Below are 17,004 nucleotides of genomic sequence, written 5' to 3'. Positions count from 1 at the left end.
TATTTCCTTACTCACCAAAGGAATCGCATCTTATTTCTTTTTGTATCCTCCACTCGGCCTCTAAATTCATGACTGAATAAGGACATTCAATATAGGAATTCAATAACTAACTCTTCATTGGCAGTCTATTAAAATCTATAACATGGACAAAAAGGCCAAAAAAGATAATGAATTAGTTCTTTGTCAAGTCAATTCAGAAATTAATTGTATGCTATTCACAATTGTAATTGTCCGAATTTATGGAGCCCTTTGAAATTCTTTATAAAATACTGCTTCCACATCATTCTGGGAAGATAACATACATAGGCCAGAGAGAGACACATGTCTGCAGAACTTGACTAAAACTTCTGAAAAAATAGCTTAATGCCCGTGGTCAGGCAAAGCTATCTGGGTCTGCACTGAAAAGCATGCTGAGATCAGGCAGGTGAGGAAGGACACAGGTCAGGGGAGGCTGTGCCCAGGTCTTGGTTTTCTTACTGATTCTGTCTTGCTGACCATAGGACCAGGCACCTGACCCTTTTTAAATTGTAGTTTCCATTTTGGTAAAACAGAGATTAGACTGGGTGATTACCAAGTCTCTTCCATGTCTAAACTGCCATGGTTTCAATGTTAAAATGTGGGTTAAGTTTGCAAGGAGTTTTTCCTAGTGAAAGAAGCATTATGGAAGCTATCCAACTATCAACACATGCGAGAGTGCTTTACTAAAGCACTGGACAGAAGGTTAGAGTTTAAATACGCACCAACAGCCAAAACATGCTTAGCTGAAGAATGAAAAATGAGTAGTTCATAGACAGATAATTGTTATTGTTTTTTTTATTCTTCACAAAACATGTATAATCCTTGGTAATCATTTGTTTAAGTTATATAAATTACTGTCAACTTTGAAGCCCAGTTTGTCATCTTCATCTGTGATTTATACCAGACTATATAAACGACATGATGTCTTAGATCTAATAAGACATTTATCTTCATGAAGGAGGCCACCGCAATCCTGAGTGACAGCTTACTTACCCTTATCACAGTTAACTCAACACTGAGTCCTTAATTTCTCCCAATGATCTGAAATCTGATGGACTCACCTGAAGCCAACAGAGACTTGTTCAAAATCTACCATGCTCATGAAAGTATGTGTTTTACAGTAGGAATTTATTCTTTCACTCTCAAAACATAGACATGGAAACCAGTTTTGTGCTCTTCCACAGTGTACACTCTAAATACACAGACATAACTTCTGTTAGGTTTGACAGGAGTCATATGCCTTATTAAAGAAAAATAAACCCGCAAGCAATAAAGATAAAAGCAAATAACTGAAGAATAAAAATAAAATGAGATAAATGCCTATTTGAATGTATGTATGTTTATTTATATAATCATATATGGAGAGAGACTATCTGAGTCACTTTTATTATCATCATATAATAGAATAAGAAGGAACTAACAACCCTAAATATGTTCATATAGTTTATATAATTTAAGAAAAATACACACGAAGAATGTAATGTGCTTGACCCCATCAGTGAGAAGGAAGCAAATGGCTTGCTGTTTTTAGGCCATTAACTCTTTCAACCTACCAGGGTACCAATGACTGAACTTGCAATAGCTTGCTAACATTCCAAGTAAAGCAGCCATAAAACATACACATTTTCCTCCAAAGCTGTCAGCAGTATTCAGCCTAAGGTTTACCTGATCAGAGGGGTCACTTGCCACTAATCACTGCACCATTAATTCATACTTCCCATAAGTACTATAAGAAGTGCAGTTTATTTATTATGTGAAACAATATAATTTATATAGTGAAATCAGGCCTTACACACAACTCACAGCAATGAGGTCTCAAACTGGCTTGTGAACAAACATTTTTTTATCCTCACTGAATATAAAATCTATCAGGGGTGCTATGAGTAGACTTTCTATGGTTTTTCCAGTAGTCATGTGTGGAATGTGAGAGGTGGACCATAAAGAAGGCTGAGAACTGAAGAATTGATGTTTTCAAATTATGGTACTGGAGAAGACTCTTGAGAGTCCCTTGGACAGCAAGGAGATCAAACCAGTCAATCCTAAAGGAAATCAACCCTGAATGTTCATTGGAAGGACTGATGCTGAAGCTAAGGCTCCAATACTTTGGCCACCTGATACGAAGAGCCAGCTCACTGGAAAAGACCCTGATGCTGGGAAAGATGGAGGGCAGGAGGAAAAGGGGGCAAGAGAGGATGAGATGGTTGGATGGCAACACCAAATCAATGGACATGAGTTTGAGCAAACTCCGGGAGATGGTAAAGGACAGGGAAGCCTGGCCTGCTGCAGTTCATGGGATCACAAACAGTCAGATATGACTTACTGACTAAACAACAACATGAGTAGACTTAGATGGCAAAACTAGCTTAATTAGTGGAAGTTCTAGGGATAGGTTTTCAGCTCTATAAGAGGAAGACTTTTAAAATAATTAGACCTCTTTAGAAGACTTTGAGAATGTAAAACAAAAAAGGAAAATGGATAAATCTGCAACTATACTGGAGATTTTAACACAAACCTTTCAGCAGATAAAAGCTTGGATACAAAAGATTTGAAGAACATTATTCACTAGTATAGAAATAGTAAAAGTACCCAATAAATACTTCAGGGTGTACATAGAACATAAGCATAGGCTGATTATTACTAGGTGACAAAAGAAGTCTCAATAAAGTCTAAAACAGATAAACAATATAGATTATGTTCTTATATTATTAGGTAATAAAGTTAGAAAAATAACAAATTTTAAAAAGCAGATTTAAAAATCCCTAGAAATGAAAACAAAACAAAAGCCAGGAAAAACCCAAAAACCCTTTTAAATAACACATAGGTTAAAAAGGATTTCATAAAACAAATTACAAAATACTTAGAAAGGAATTATGAATTATAATGAAAGTGGTATATATCAAATTTTGTATGATGTAGTTAATGTAGGTTTTAGAGGATAATTTTTAGCTTTAAATACATTTATTTAAATAAACATTATATTTGGTGAAATAAAAGCAATAAGAGAATGATATATAAAGTCCATGAGAGTGGGTTTCAGAAGACAAACATCCAGCTAACTAGAGCTCTTCAAAAAGCAGCAGCTTTGGAATAATCTATTAGAATCCTACCCCCAACCCACACCTCCCATGTGTTAGGTATATCATCCTTGGCCAAGTCATTTAATTTCTTTGTCTGTAAAATGGGGACACTTCTTTCCTCTCTGAGCTGGTCTGAGAATTAAATAATATAATTCACCAAAAAGCACTTAGCACAGCATAGTAAGTGCTCAATAAATTATTCCTGTTACTAAATGACCATCATTTCTTCCAACTCCTAGATCTCAAGATTCTAACTTTGGTATAAAGAAATTTAAGAGAAGCATGAATTCCAGACACAAAAATCTAATCAATAAATTAAACCTTCATTTTAATTTCACAATAATAAAAGTTTTGTTTAAAATATATTCTTTATTCCCTTAGGAAAGATATTAAAATAATTTCTTGTACCTGTTATTATTATCATTATAGAAATAAAACACACAATGATCAACAAAAGCTAGTCTGTTATTCATAATATTATATCCAAACCCTTCTATTTCAGAATCAAGTTGAAAGCAGAGAAATGTTTTTAAGAAGTGTTAAAAATAAAGCCATAAAAACTGATTCTATTTTAAAAATATTCTGTTTTTTAATATATCTTTCAGAAAAGGCATGGAGTTGAAAATGGCCGCTACTGGTACATTAACAAGTCTACAATTTCTTTTAAATCAGGTAGCATATAAATTGGCCTATAAAGGCTATACACTTAATCATTTCTACTCTTCTCCAATGATGGTTACAGGTTTTTACTTTTCCAATTCTATTTTTCATTTTGCTGGAGAACAAGAATGCTTTATAACCTTTAACATCCAGATGTAAAATTAAGTTCTAAAAACATTCTTCCTCATTTCTTCCCAGATATATCTGATCAATATCATTTATTACCTTTTCTTTAATTAGAAGGTAATAATACATGATACATAATATCAATACATTATTACAGATTTCTGGTTTCTTCACTTAAAATCATTTTATTTTTTAAATTTTTCTTCCAGAAGGAGTCACTATAACCTTTTACAGAACACTTTCCCTAACCCATCTTTAAAAAATTTATATATGTGTTGTTTAGTCACTAAGTTATTTCTGGTTCTTGCAACCCCATGGACTGCAGACTGCCAGGCTCCTCTGTCAATGAGATTTCCCAGGCAAGAATACTGGAGTGCGTTGCCATTTCCTTCTGCAAAAGATCTTCCCCATGCAGGGACTGAACCAGCATCCCCTGCCTTGGCAGGCAGATTCTTTACCCCTGAGCCACCTGGAAAGTCCCGTATATACATGGGGGTTCTTCATAATTATATATCCATTGTATATTTTGGACAATGAGAGCAATCAGATTTTGAGCTTCATAGTTGGCTGGCTTTTGTATAGTTACTGCAATAAATGCTTCATACTAAAAAAATTTTCCTTCAATATAGTAGAAACTATGCCTCCTTAAGTCTATAAATCTAAATTTTATTACTTGTTAGCAAGTTTTCATTCCTGATTATGGGGTTACGCTCTTGTTTGTAGGTATCTCTCCCTAGGCTATAGCTGACATTCTCAGACTGAGGGCAATTTATAAAGGAAGAGGGGAAGGAATTGTGATTAGGTAGCAACATGCTCTCATTTTTATGCATGGTTTAGCATGTAACCTTGGTTTTCATTTTATGCTGTGCACCTGGTCAGGTTTCTATATTCTTCTAGATCTCTTTGTAGTTTTCACAAAAGCATGACCCAAACACGACACGCACCATGGTTATTGCTTCTCATCACTGAAGTTATGGCCAAATGGGTCAGACTGTGTCCTTGCATAGTTGTATGTTTAGGATACTGATCTTGCTAGAGCTGGAAAGCAACCAAGCTGAAAAATTTTAGGACTGACCTTTCATTTTTCTAATAAAGATAAAAATTCCAAGTGTTTAGGATAATGTCACTATAAATAAAATTTTTTTAAAAAATCTTTTGTTCCTAATGGATCACTGTAGCTATCTCATCAGCAAATGAAGATACTGACTTTATATCTGTCCATTTGTCAACATGTTAATAGTGTGTTTTCCCAATGAGATAATCAGCTCCATGAGGGCAAGGACAGTGTTTGACTTTTTACTGCCTATTTCACTTATAGCTTAGCACAGTATTACCTTATACTCTCTAAATAAGTATTTGTTAAAATAATGAATAAATAGCATATCAAATGTTACTGTTCTCTATAATGGTGTAAGCTAGTAAAATAGGATATAAAGTTTACTTAGAATTTTAACATCTTTATAAGCTTCTCTTTAATTTCACAAGAAGTGTATATATCTTTATTTTTCAGGGGAAGGAAACAAACACTTATTGTGCCCATTACCCATCAGGCACTAGGCACTTTGCTAGATTCAATGTTTTGCAGAAACATATCTTATCATCCTACAATCAAATAAACAAGTCTATTCTTACCTCTACTATTAACAGTGTCACTTTGGGAATTCTTTTAACTTTAATGTGCTTTGGGATTTTCCAGGTAATAGGTTTACCTCTCTCAACACTAATCACTTTCTTTAATTTCACTATTTTTAATGAAAACATTTTAAATATACTATTTCCACTTAGAGGTCTTTCTGGCTTACTTACTGTGTTCTCAGCTGTGTTTGGGAAAACTGGAAATACTAAGTAAGTGACCTATGGATTAATGAGGTACTATTGTTCTAATTCTGTCAAGCATTAGATTGATCAAAAACAAACAAAACAAATTTTTTGTTTTGCACTGTTAATTTTGTATAATTATTAATCAGCTACCAATGTAATTATTAAGCTTTCAATCCAAATGATGTTTTTAGTATAAAAACTTAGGTATTACTAATTGAGCTAGGATACAAAGCTCAAACAAAATAAACTGCTTCTGCATGACTGAATCTACAGTTCTGTTTGGTGGTTATCAATTCAACGAAAAAGAAGAAAATACAAAATCACCAAAACGGCTAAATTAAATAAGAATTAATAAAAAATTAAAAGGAGAAGGGAATGCAGGGATTATGAACACTTGGAAAATGCCAAAGTCAGAGGGAAATTTGGAAAAAAAATAAATACCAAGATCACAGACTAATAAAGAAAAATAAAGAATAATTTACAAACTTTACTCCCAATCCCTAAGTGAATAATAAGCTTCCGATTTAATATTCAGTTTAGTAGCATTTCGACCTCCCCCCGGCACACACACACTGCAAAGGCACAAGAGAGACTTTGATAAGATAACCATGTGCATCAATGATGATCAAACCTTCTGTTCAAGTGGCCAAATGCCAGAAAAGGCACAGTGAACTCCCACCCCTGGGATATCTGAGCCTGAGCCAGAAACTGGCAGCCACCATGCCAAAATTTTTATATTCATGTATCTTAAAAATTCATATATATTTTGCATGCCACTATATTACATACCAATGTGTTTCTAATATAATGTTTATAAGGGTTGAATTATTTAACTCTTCCCATTCCCAAATCTTCAAATAAAATGGATGTTCCAGGAAGATTTGCATAATGGTTCTTGTGGCTTTCCCTTCCCCTTAGACAACACCAATATGGTCAGAAGGATGTGAGTATGGGTAAAAATGATATCCTATTATAATATGATAAGCTCAAGAGTCTCATATAATCCTCAATAAATCAATAATTCAATAATCATTAAACAAAAGCTCTAATTCTCATGAACTTCACTGAAGCTAAAAAATATGAAAGAACGTTAAACTGGGCCCTGCAATCTTAAAAAGGTCTCTTAGCTTTTCAGCTACAGTTCTTATAGAAAGATCGATAATGATGTCTTCCTGCTCCAATATGGAATTAGTGTTTCCCTAAGTACATTAACTTGAGAACTATTGAATTATCTAGGAGGATAGCACCACAATGAAACAAATAGTTGTTCTTTGCAAACAAGTGATTACCAATACAGAGAACCTTCTGAAGGCTGCTGGATTGAAAATGACCAAAGGCAAAGACCCCAGAACAAAAAGTATAAAAGTATGGTCATCCTAAAGACAGAAAGATGACACTCACCCTCATCCTGATAATCTGACAAAAAAGGTGCATCTGATGTAAAAGAAGGGCCATGAGTTCCACTGTGATTATCATCGGAGCTGTCCTGTCCAAGGTAATTTTCAGGTTGGTCTCCCCCTGAGGGACAAAAAAGAAAGGAAAAAAGGTCATACTTCTGACATCTTAATAAATGTCTTTGTAGATTCCTTCTAGAGGCCAGTGTTAGTCACTCAGTCGTGTCTGACTCTTTGCGACTCCATGGTCTGTCCATGGAATTCTCCAGGCAAGAATACCGGAGTGGGTTGCCATTCCCTTCTCCAGGGGATCCCAACCCAGGGACTGAACCTGGGTCTCCTGCATTGCAGGCAGATTCTTTTCCATCTGAGCTACCAGGGAAGACCAGATTCCTTCTGGTATTTACCAAATATATATATCCATTAACATAAAAGAAACACATAAATAATTTATAGAACCAACCCACCTGGATGGGAAATTTTCCATTCAACTAACTAGAACTTAAAAACTGTTAAAGTGAGGAGACCTTTTGCCACCAGAAAGAAATTTCCCCATCACACTTAAAATGAAAACAATTATAAAAATATCCCATTAATTACAACCTTTACCCTGAATGCCTCTATTTCCAAATGAATAGAATAAATTATACTTCTATACATAATACAATGTAGCAAGGTCAAGCAGAGAAGGCAATGGCAACCCACTCCAGTACTCTTGCCTGGAGAATCCCAGGGTCGGGGATGGGGAGCCTGGTGGGCTGCCGTCTATGGGGTCGCACAGAATCGGACACGACTGAAGTGACTTAGCAGCAGCAGCAAGGTCAAGATTCTTTCCTTTGCTAAAAAATAAGAGAAGTAAAATTTGGAGAGAATCTGGACTATTCCAATTTAAATCACTACTTGTTTTGCAATTTTAAGGAAGTTCTCTTTATAATTCTGGTTTACAGCCTATGCAACCAACCTCTTAGGAATTCTAAAAACCCTAAGAAGGTAATATTTGTTCTGCAAAATGGCTTTGATGAAAGGTAATGTATATACAATTCTGAGTAAGGCAATTAAAACAATGTTAATCTCTTTTGGGTGTTTTTGACACACTAGTGGATTATATTTTGTAGAAGTGGCCCATGCTATTACAACACTTTAAAAGGTTTAGACAGAAGATGTTAGCTCATTCAGAAACCAGAAGAAAAGGCTCTGCATTGCAAATGGCTTTCCTCAAAATCCCCCAAACAGAGGTACAGTCTGCTGATAAAAGGACACCAACAGCTGCTCAGTTCATTTCACAAACATGAAAAGGGGATTTTCAACTGAATTTAATATTATCTCAAATACTAATTTCCAAAGGAAATCACCAATGCTAATCTCCGTAAACACTGTAGAATTTTGGCCCTGGATTTCAACTAGGGAGCAGTGAAACCGAACAACCTACATAGAATCTGTATTGCCTCACTTTAAAGGTTTATTTCCTACAATTAAACTAGAAGGATAGGGAGGATATAAAATGATTAAAAGTGGAAAGCTGTAGCCTTCTCTTTCCATAAATTAGATGATCATATCTAGATTCCTCTGCAGACGCTCAAAGATAGGTAGAGATCCATAACTGAGTTGGACACCTGCAGATACAGAACTTTAAAAATAAACTGTGGAGTTTGTTGTGGAGAATAAAAGTAAAATTAAAACAAACAAACCCCTCACACAACAGTCACTGGCTAGAGTGGGAAGAAATGCTCTATTTTACTAGGTTACTTGATCAAGATACAAAGCTTATAGTTCTGCTAAAGTACTGCTGAGAAATTTCTATTACAAGCAGAAAAATTCTCAAATACTGAACTGAGGGCTAAAATTCTCAAATTTTACATCGCTGCAAATCCACTGTAATTATATTATCAAGGCAATCTAAATGTACAGCCTGGCAGGCAACCCAAAAGTGAGCTGTGAGGTTAAAGGAATTTAAAAATTTTGAGCCAAACAAAAATCCAGTTAAAAATTAGTCATATGGGTTATCAAGCAAAATTTAACATTTGTAGGACATAATGGGCATTATCTATCAACTGTCACTCCAGACTCAAAGTTTTCTGCTTGCTCCAGAAATCTGACAAATCTACTCTTACATATTTTAGCAGTCTAGGCTTTTTTAAAAGAAGCAAATCAGGAGGGGCTTTGCTTTTTTGTTATTTTAAATGAGCTTTTAAGTTTTGGAATAGTTGTGGATTTATTCTAAGTATTGCAAAGATAGTACAAGGAGTTCCTACATACTGTTCAACCAGTTTCTCCAATGTCAACTTTTTACATAACCAGTGTATACTTGTCAAAATCAAGAAATTAGCATTGATACACTGCTATTAACTAAACCACAGACCTTATTCAGATTTCACCAGTTTTCCCACTAGTGTCCTTTTCCTGTCACAGGATCCAATCCAGTTATATTTAGAGCTTCCATTTTTAAAGTATTATCCAAAATACCTGCCTGGATTTGGCATGCCTGGAGAATCCCATGGACAGAGAAGCCTGGCTGGCTATAGTTCATGGGGTCGCAAAGAGCTGGACACGACTGAAGTGACTTAGCATGCATGCATGCATTATTAACTTCAGATGGAAAAGTCATTTTCATGTGATTCCTATGGTATCTAAACATAGTTACTCAAGGTGAGTTTTTAACAGCTACCTCTGTGCTAAACACAAGACCATGACTCTGTAAAGTACACAACAACAAAGGTATACAACTCAGTGCAGGATAAAACAGCCTAGGTCAGTACCAAAAATGACTGCAGTGGGGGGAAACATTTAAAAATATGTTTTACATCCAAGTGTAATTAGTTCCTGATGAGGGAAATGTTGCTGTAAGTGTTCTCAGTGTCATATCAAGTGGCCCAGCTCCCCTGGGCATACACAGAAAAAAAGCCAGTGACATTATATAAATAGACACTCCCATGTAATTAAAATGATTACAATTATTCAAGATGCATGGGTGAAAAATTTTATAGAAGAACTAACAATTACTGTGGTCATTTTGGATTTGTTGAAGTTTAGAATATAATTTTTTCTTAAAACATAATCGGAAGTAATCTCTGGATTCATCTACAGCTCTTACAATTGCAGTTACAAGTGGCCACAACCACAGTCCAGTGGGATCAGACATAAATGATCACAAACTATAGTGACAGACATTTCCACTCAGTAGCTCTACAATTAGGGCTTAGAACTCCACCTGCTTTGAATGGTTTTCTCACAAGCAAGACCCCTAGCCACTAGAGACACACTTTCCCATTGCAACTCGCTCAGAATCAATATATTTCTATCCAGATATATATATTCTAACACACAATATCTCCATTAATCACATCCACTACCTTCAGTCCTTTCCTTTTGTATTTCTAAACAAGATCTGGGGGAACTATATTAAGGGTTCACCTGCTATTAGCTGGTAATTGGCTCCTCTAATCCTAAGTGTCATAAGAATTGGGCACCAGAAACATCCCTTAGTATATTCAGTGGCAGGTTTCCACTGAGTATTGTGCCAAGGGGCCTGTAAGGAGGATGACTTCTCTATTGTTCTTTCCTTCGAGTCAAACTCAATTTCATTCATGCTCCATAGAGTGATAAGTTGGGAATTTCTGAGGGTTGGAGCAGAAAGATAAAGCAGCTTTGTGTCAGGTGTAAGGTAATTATTTGCTAGGGTTTCTGTGCTATTTGTTTTTATTCCCCGTGTTTTCATTAACAGCTAATGAGTTTTCTCCCTTAATTCTGAAACAATAGCTTGGCCACTTGAAGTTCGCTTTTTCTGCCATGAATTCAACCAGCTGTTGCTGCTCCATAAACTTTATGGAGAAGTGAATTAAACTGCTAAAAACTTTCATTTCCTAATTCAATTCCAAATAAAACAGGGAGGAAAATGAGCCATGATGATGCTCCCCTTGTAACTATTTTGACTCACAGCAAATCCATCTGATTCTGAACTTGCAGGTACTATTCACAGATAAAAACAAACCATAATGATGATTTTACCAAGAAATGAGAGAAAAATTTACAAAGACAGAAAAAATAAAAAAGCATAAAGCATAAGCTTAAAAACATAAGAATAACAGATACAGCATATAAATATGTTTGTTTATTCAATACGAAAAGGCTCAATGTGTTTTTCATGTTACTATGAAGTCATCTTACTTTTCTCCTAATTAATTATGAGCTATATTATAAAAACTTTATGCACATCTGCAACCAACTATATGGCATGATTGAAAATTTTCTAGGGTTTGCTATTACTTCACCAAGTTATCTTTGGACAATATAAGGAAATTGAAATTAGTGTAAAGTTGTCTGCGTTGTTTTTGCTTGCATTGGGAACATACAACTTCTGACTCTATTTAATACTTAAGAACCCGTGAGACACACAGCTCCTTCTTTAAATTAATAAATCTTGAATAAAATGTCATAAATAAAGGTCTCTGATCCAATCCAGTTAGTTTTCATGCTTGATAGTGTTAATTTTGCCAGATTTTCACAGACCAATTTCCTAGTAATGCAGTTCCCAAAGCTGGACTAAGGTAAGATTAGTAAAACTGCAGCTTTTATAACAATTCACCTAAATTATTAAATATAATACCAACTAAAGAAATATATTGAGTACATACGTATCCATATATGTGAAATGTTATTCACATGTAAACATATTCTGGAGAACATTTGTAACACCAAATCTAAAGTTCTGTCAACACATCCATTATAAATTAGATACCATTTTGCACATACTCATGCATTAGAAAATGTATGGTGTTTCCCACAGAACATCTTAGAGGCTTCACCTATTTCTAAATATCCATTTCGATTTGCATGGTTAGTTCTTGTGATTAATCCATGTATAGTGAAGGTCTCAAATTCTTCTCTGTTCTATATTGCCTGACTTCCTGCCCATCTTTTTTTTTTTTTTTTGGCCTCCTACATCTAGCCATAACTCAATGTATAAATATTCTTTTTTCCCCCAAGGCCCTGGAAGTGAGTGTAATAGTACTGAATGTCATTAAGTCTACAGAATAAATGACAGCCCAGGTAAAGAAAGTTTCCATTTATCATTCTTTTAAAAAGTTGTTCCAACTAGATCTTGAATGTGCAAGAAATAAATTGAGCCTATGACTAAGTTTTTTATCTTGGAATACTGTTTACGCTAATTGTATAAATCATGCAAAGAATCACAGACTTCTTAAGAACCTTTAGGGATCTCAGTTGTAGAGAGAGCATGGTTTAAATGATAAGAAATGGAATCAAATGGGTTGGATGCTTATAGCAGAATCACTCCAACAACCAAAAGGGCAGCATGGTTTAATAATACTTCCAGAATGAACTACATCTGTCAGGGGTGAGTTGGACAGGAAAATGCCCAGGGGAGCCAATGGAAAAGTTTCTTTTTTTCTCCTTCCTTTAAAAAAAAAAAAAAAAAAAAAATCCTTCATGATGCAGTTTTTCATTTTGACCAGTAGGGTGAGCTGCAGTGTGTAGCATCATCCTAATTCTTCAAAAAAGAAAAAAAAGGTAGCCACTGTGTGAACCCTCTGCTCTTTCCTTCCTTCCCTTGCCTCACACCGCAAATGCTGAGATTTTTAACCCTTCTTTGGTTTCACATAAAGGCATAACTCCTGGACATTAACAAACTGGAAGACTGACAGCAAAATATAAACCAGATAATTGTATATGTGACAACGCACACTTCATAAAGCAAATTACAGCCTGTCAGCAATCATTCTGGCTTTTCACTAACACATTCCGTCCACCACTGTTATTGTTCAATTGCTACTAAAATGGGGCCTGCTGAGTCTGAATATTTTCAACAGGAATGAGATTTTGACAGAATTCAAAACATGTAAATCTAGGTATTTGGTAGTATGTAGTAAATATACTATAAAATGAATGCATTTATTATATGGCAACCAGGCAAACATAACTGAAATTATTGGTTCATTGTTCTGTTTTCCACTGCATTCTCAGCGTTTAAGTCTTACTATGAAGCTATTCCACTGAATTTTCCACATGTTTTGACTTATAGGAAAAAGCAGCTCTAGTAACAATAAAAATATAATAGCTTACTGAACTCTTACTGGTTACAGGCTCTGGGTCAAGACCCTTCAGGTACTATCTCATTTAATCTACAAAATAATCCTGTGATATACTATTAACCCAAAGTTACAGATAAAGAAATTGAGATCCAGAGATTAAACAATTTACCCAAAGTCATACAGGTGACTCATAAGTGGCTCTGATCCCGCCTTGTCTGATTATTAAGCTCTTGTTCTAATTCACTGAGCTGTACAGTCTCCAAATATACATGCTTTGTAAACTACTATTATTACTCAAAGGCAAAGCATACTGAATGACATACCGAATTTATGGCATGTGTCATTAATCAGTACTTTTTTTTTACTTCAGTAGGTAAATCTATAAAATCAAAAGTATAATTTATTATAAGTAGTAGGAATATTAGTAGTCATATTATGCATGAAACTAACAAAGTCAAATGTGGTCAATGATTTGGTCAAGAAGGAGTTGGTCCAATTTATAGGTTCAAATGTACCTATGATAGTATTGGTGCAGTGATTTTTTTTTTTGAAATACCACTTTTTAGCAGGAAGCTCATGCTTACAAAACAATACAACATTTTGGGTTTAGTCAGATCAATATGTTGAATTTTTTTCTAGTGACTTCTGTGTGATTTTGTTTGATCCTGGGTATTTTGATGTTGCTTCAGAGAAAGTGAGGCAACATGTTCCACACTCAAATACAGCTTTGACCTGGCCTAGCTATAGAACACACTTCCTTTCTGGCACCACCATACTTAAGTCTCATAGTAGGAAAACACCTCAAAACTATGTCGTTAACTCTGAATGTAGCAATTTTATTACTATTTGATTTATCTTGCTCTCTTTCCCTCTTTTCCTTTCTCCCAAATAATAAACTGAGTGGACCTCAGCACCCACTCCCTGTCCTGACGCATCCTAGGATCTATCATATCCCAATCAGCTTATATTACTTCTTGAGGGAAACTATAAGCCCACTTGGATTTCAATATCTCCTGCTGAAGAAGAATGGGACTACACTGTATACAGGCAGATGTAAGAAAAGTTTCACAAAAGACTAAGAAGTAAAAATAAAATAACATATAATAAAGAATGTACTATGGGTAAGATAAGCAGGCCTGAAAACGTGAACCATCTTTTAACACACTGAAGAAAAAGTGAGTTTTCTTTGTGAGTAACATAGACCTCCAATACCACTAAAGCTGGAATGGCAAAAAGTGACAAAATTCAGCCTCCTTTTGCCCCTCTGCCAAATAGGAACTCCTGTTAATGTATGAAAATAACATGTATAACAACAACATTAACAACCAAAGTCTCTTACCATCAACAGTTCTGTTCAGTGTTTGGTCTTCTTCGGAACAGAAGTTTCACATGGAAAAGTATCTCCTTATATTTAAATTTTATTTTTCCATCTTTATTGGGGTACCACTAACAAGGAAAGTGTACTAATCTTAAGAAAAGTGGTATCACTTTTCAAGTTTAGGAAAATGCCATTTAGAGATGAACTGTGATCAAGAACTTTCTAAACTGGCAAGTGTGTGTTAAGTGCATGTCAGCTGACAGGGACAGACAAGTTCAGAGACTGGTTCTTCCACTCTTTGCCTCTCAAGAGTTAGCACTGACTGGAATCTTTATTTTATATATCATGTAACTCCCCTTGTACATAACTTAACAGTTCCTTTTCTGTTTTAATAGGATTTAGCCTGGTAAGCAATAACTATTAAACAAGTTTCCAAGAGAAGTATGTGTTGCTGAGAAGCACAGAGAAATGCTATATAATAGAATTGGGCTTAACCATCACCTAATTCAGTCTCCAAATATCAAACAAACTCACTGGCTTTCAAGTCCAAGGGCTTATTCAACAAAGAATTTTAAGCAGAAACCCCAAAAACGTTGTATTCAAATTAACCAGAGATTTCTCTCAACACTTTGGGTCCAAACCATGAAAATTCATTAGAGGCACAATTCCTGAAGTAAATTAATATTTATACCGAAATTCTGTGTTCAGGAACTGTACTCTTTACCTGATTTTCTGTATTGATCCAGGGATAATTCTGTCTAAGAAAAAATAGTTTATAAGTTTGTTTCCTCAACAAGTTTCCAGGCTAATCAAATAAAATTAAAGCAGTCATTATCACTTTATTTTCTTTGCCATCTACATAATGACAAGAATCAGAAGTTCTATGAACTTTTAATTACCACTCATGCAAAAAAGAAAGACTAAGATAGGGTAAAAAGGTATTCTTTATCAATTACCATGGGTAGTATATGATCCTATTTTATTATTTATTTTAAAGTACACTTTTAAGTGGTAGGTTAACTTGCCACACCTATGTAACACTGGTTTCCAAACATGAAACAACAGAGAATACTGCTATTTTATATCATCATTAGGATCTCACCTATAAATTCATATGTAAAAATAAACAAGGAAAAAACATGAATGAATATAAACTACCAAATCATGATTCTATTGAAAAAGAGCTGCTGTATTAAATCAAGTTTTTTGGTGTGCTTCTTTTTCTCCCAAGCTTTGTTGATATATCATTGACATACAATATTGCATTAATTTTAGATGTGCATCATAGTGATTTAATATGTGTATACATTAAGAAATTTGGGGGATATTTTCCATAAACTTTTAATGAATTGAAAATATATTAACAGGGAAGACTCCTCCACCAAGACTGTAAGTTTAGTCAACATCCATCACCTCGCATAGCTACAATTTTCTTCTTATGATGAGAACTTTTGAAATCTACTCTCTTAGCAACCTTCAAATACACAATACAGTATTGTTAACTATAGTGAGCTTTATTAAATAAAAAAAGTTAAGTATGCCCAGAGCAAAAATTTCAAACATTACAAGAAGGTGTGTAATGAAAGCTCATCTTTCCTCTCTTCTCATGGTTCTTCTCTCCAGAAGCAATGTGTTTTGTGGGTATTCTATGAATTTTCTGTCTAAATATAACAATGTCTATGAGAGTAGTAAGTCTTTTTGTTTAAAAAAAACAATAAATGGTAGCATTTGTCTTATCCTGTATCCAGCTTTTCCTCCTAATCATTTATCTTGGAGGTTGCTGCATATTAGCAGAAATAGACTTATTTCACTACTAACTAATTTTTAGTCAAAAAATAATTAATGCACATGGTGAAAATTTAAATCATACCAAAAGATATAAATAACAAAGATTCTCTCTGTACTCACACTGGTACCCGCCTCAGCAGGGGTACCATGGTTAATAGATTCATGTGTATCCTTCCAAAAATATACTATATACAAATAAAAGCAAGCACACTTGCATGCATGTGTGTGCATGTACACATATACACACAGAGTACACTGTCCAAACTGCCCTCTTCATCTAACAATATGCCTTGGAGAGCTCTCCGTGATACACACATATACTCCTTTAATCTCTATGTAGCACTCCATTAAATGCATATAACATACTTTATTTAACTAGTCCCCTATTGCTGAGCTTTTAGGCTGTTTGGAGTCCTTGCTATTCCAAACAAGGCTATAAAAGAACATTTGTGTGTATAATATATTGTATAGGGAATACAGATAGCAGCAGCATCTGATTCAAATGAGTTCTTTTGCCTTCATGAAAGTCAATTCTTTCTCTTCTGTCTCAAGATCACATATGACAAGATGGGACTTTACAAAGGACATCAAAGCCTTAGAAAGTTTTAAGGTTAGAAAGGAAAAAAGTGAGTCTTTTTGTTTAAAAAAAAAAACTAACCTTTGACAGAAGCTACAAAACAGTGCATTAATTTAAAAATGCATTATTCCATTATTCCACTCTAGAAAAACCCAACCAGTAGATGTATAGGAAGTAA

At 34.7% G+C, this 17,004-nt stretch overlaps 1 protein-coding gene across 2 annotated transcripts in view; it reads right to left on the bottom strand.

The window, feature by feature from the left end:
- Positions 1-17,004, bottom strand: part of SKAP1 (src kinase associated phosphoprotein 1) — a 292,018-nt gene that overhangs the window by 193,230 nt on the left and 81,784 nt on the right. For both annotated transcript variants that reach the window (XM_043904307.1, XM_043904306.1), the window contains exon 4: positions 7,104-7,220. In XM_043904307.1, coding sequence (XP_043760242.1) covers positions 7,104-7,220 — 117 coding nt within the window. The remainder of the gene's footprint in view (positions 1-7,103; positions 7,221-17,004) is intronic.

This window comes from Cervus elaphus, chromosome 5, assembly GCF_910594005.1.
Source record: "Cervus elaphus chromosome 5, mCerEla1.1, whole genome shotgun sequence".
Lineage (NCBI taxonomy): Eukaryota > Metazoa > Chordata > Mammalia > Artiodactyla > Cervidae > Cervus > Cervus elaphus.
The sequence above is the reverse complement of the archived record's forward strand: the minus strand, read 5'-3'. Positions and strand labels throughout refer to the sequence as shown.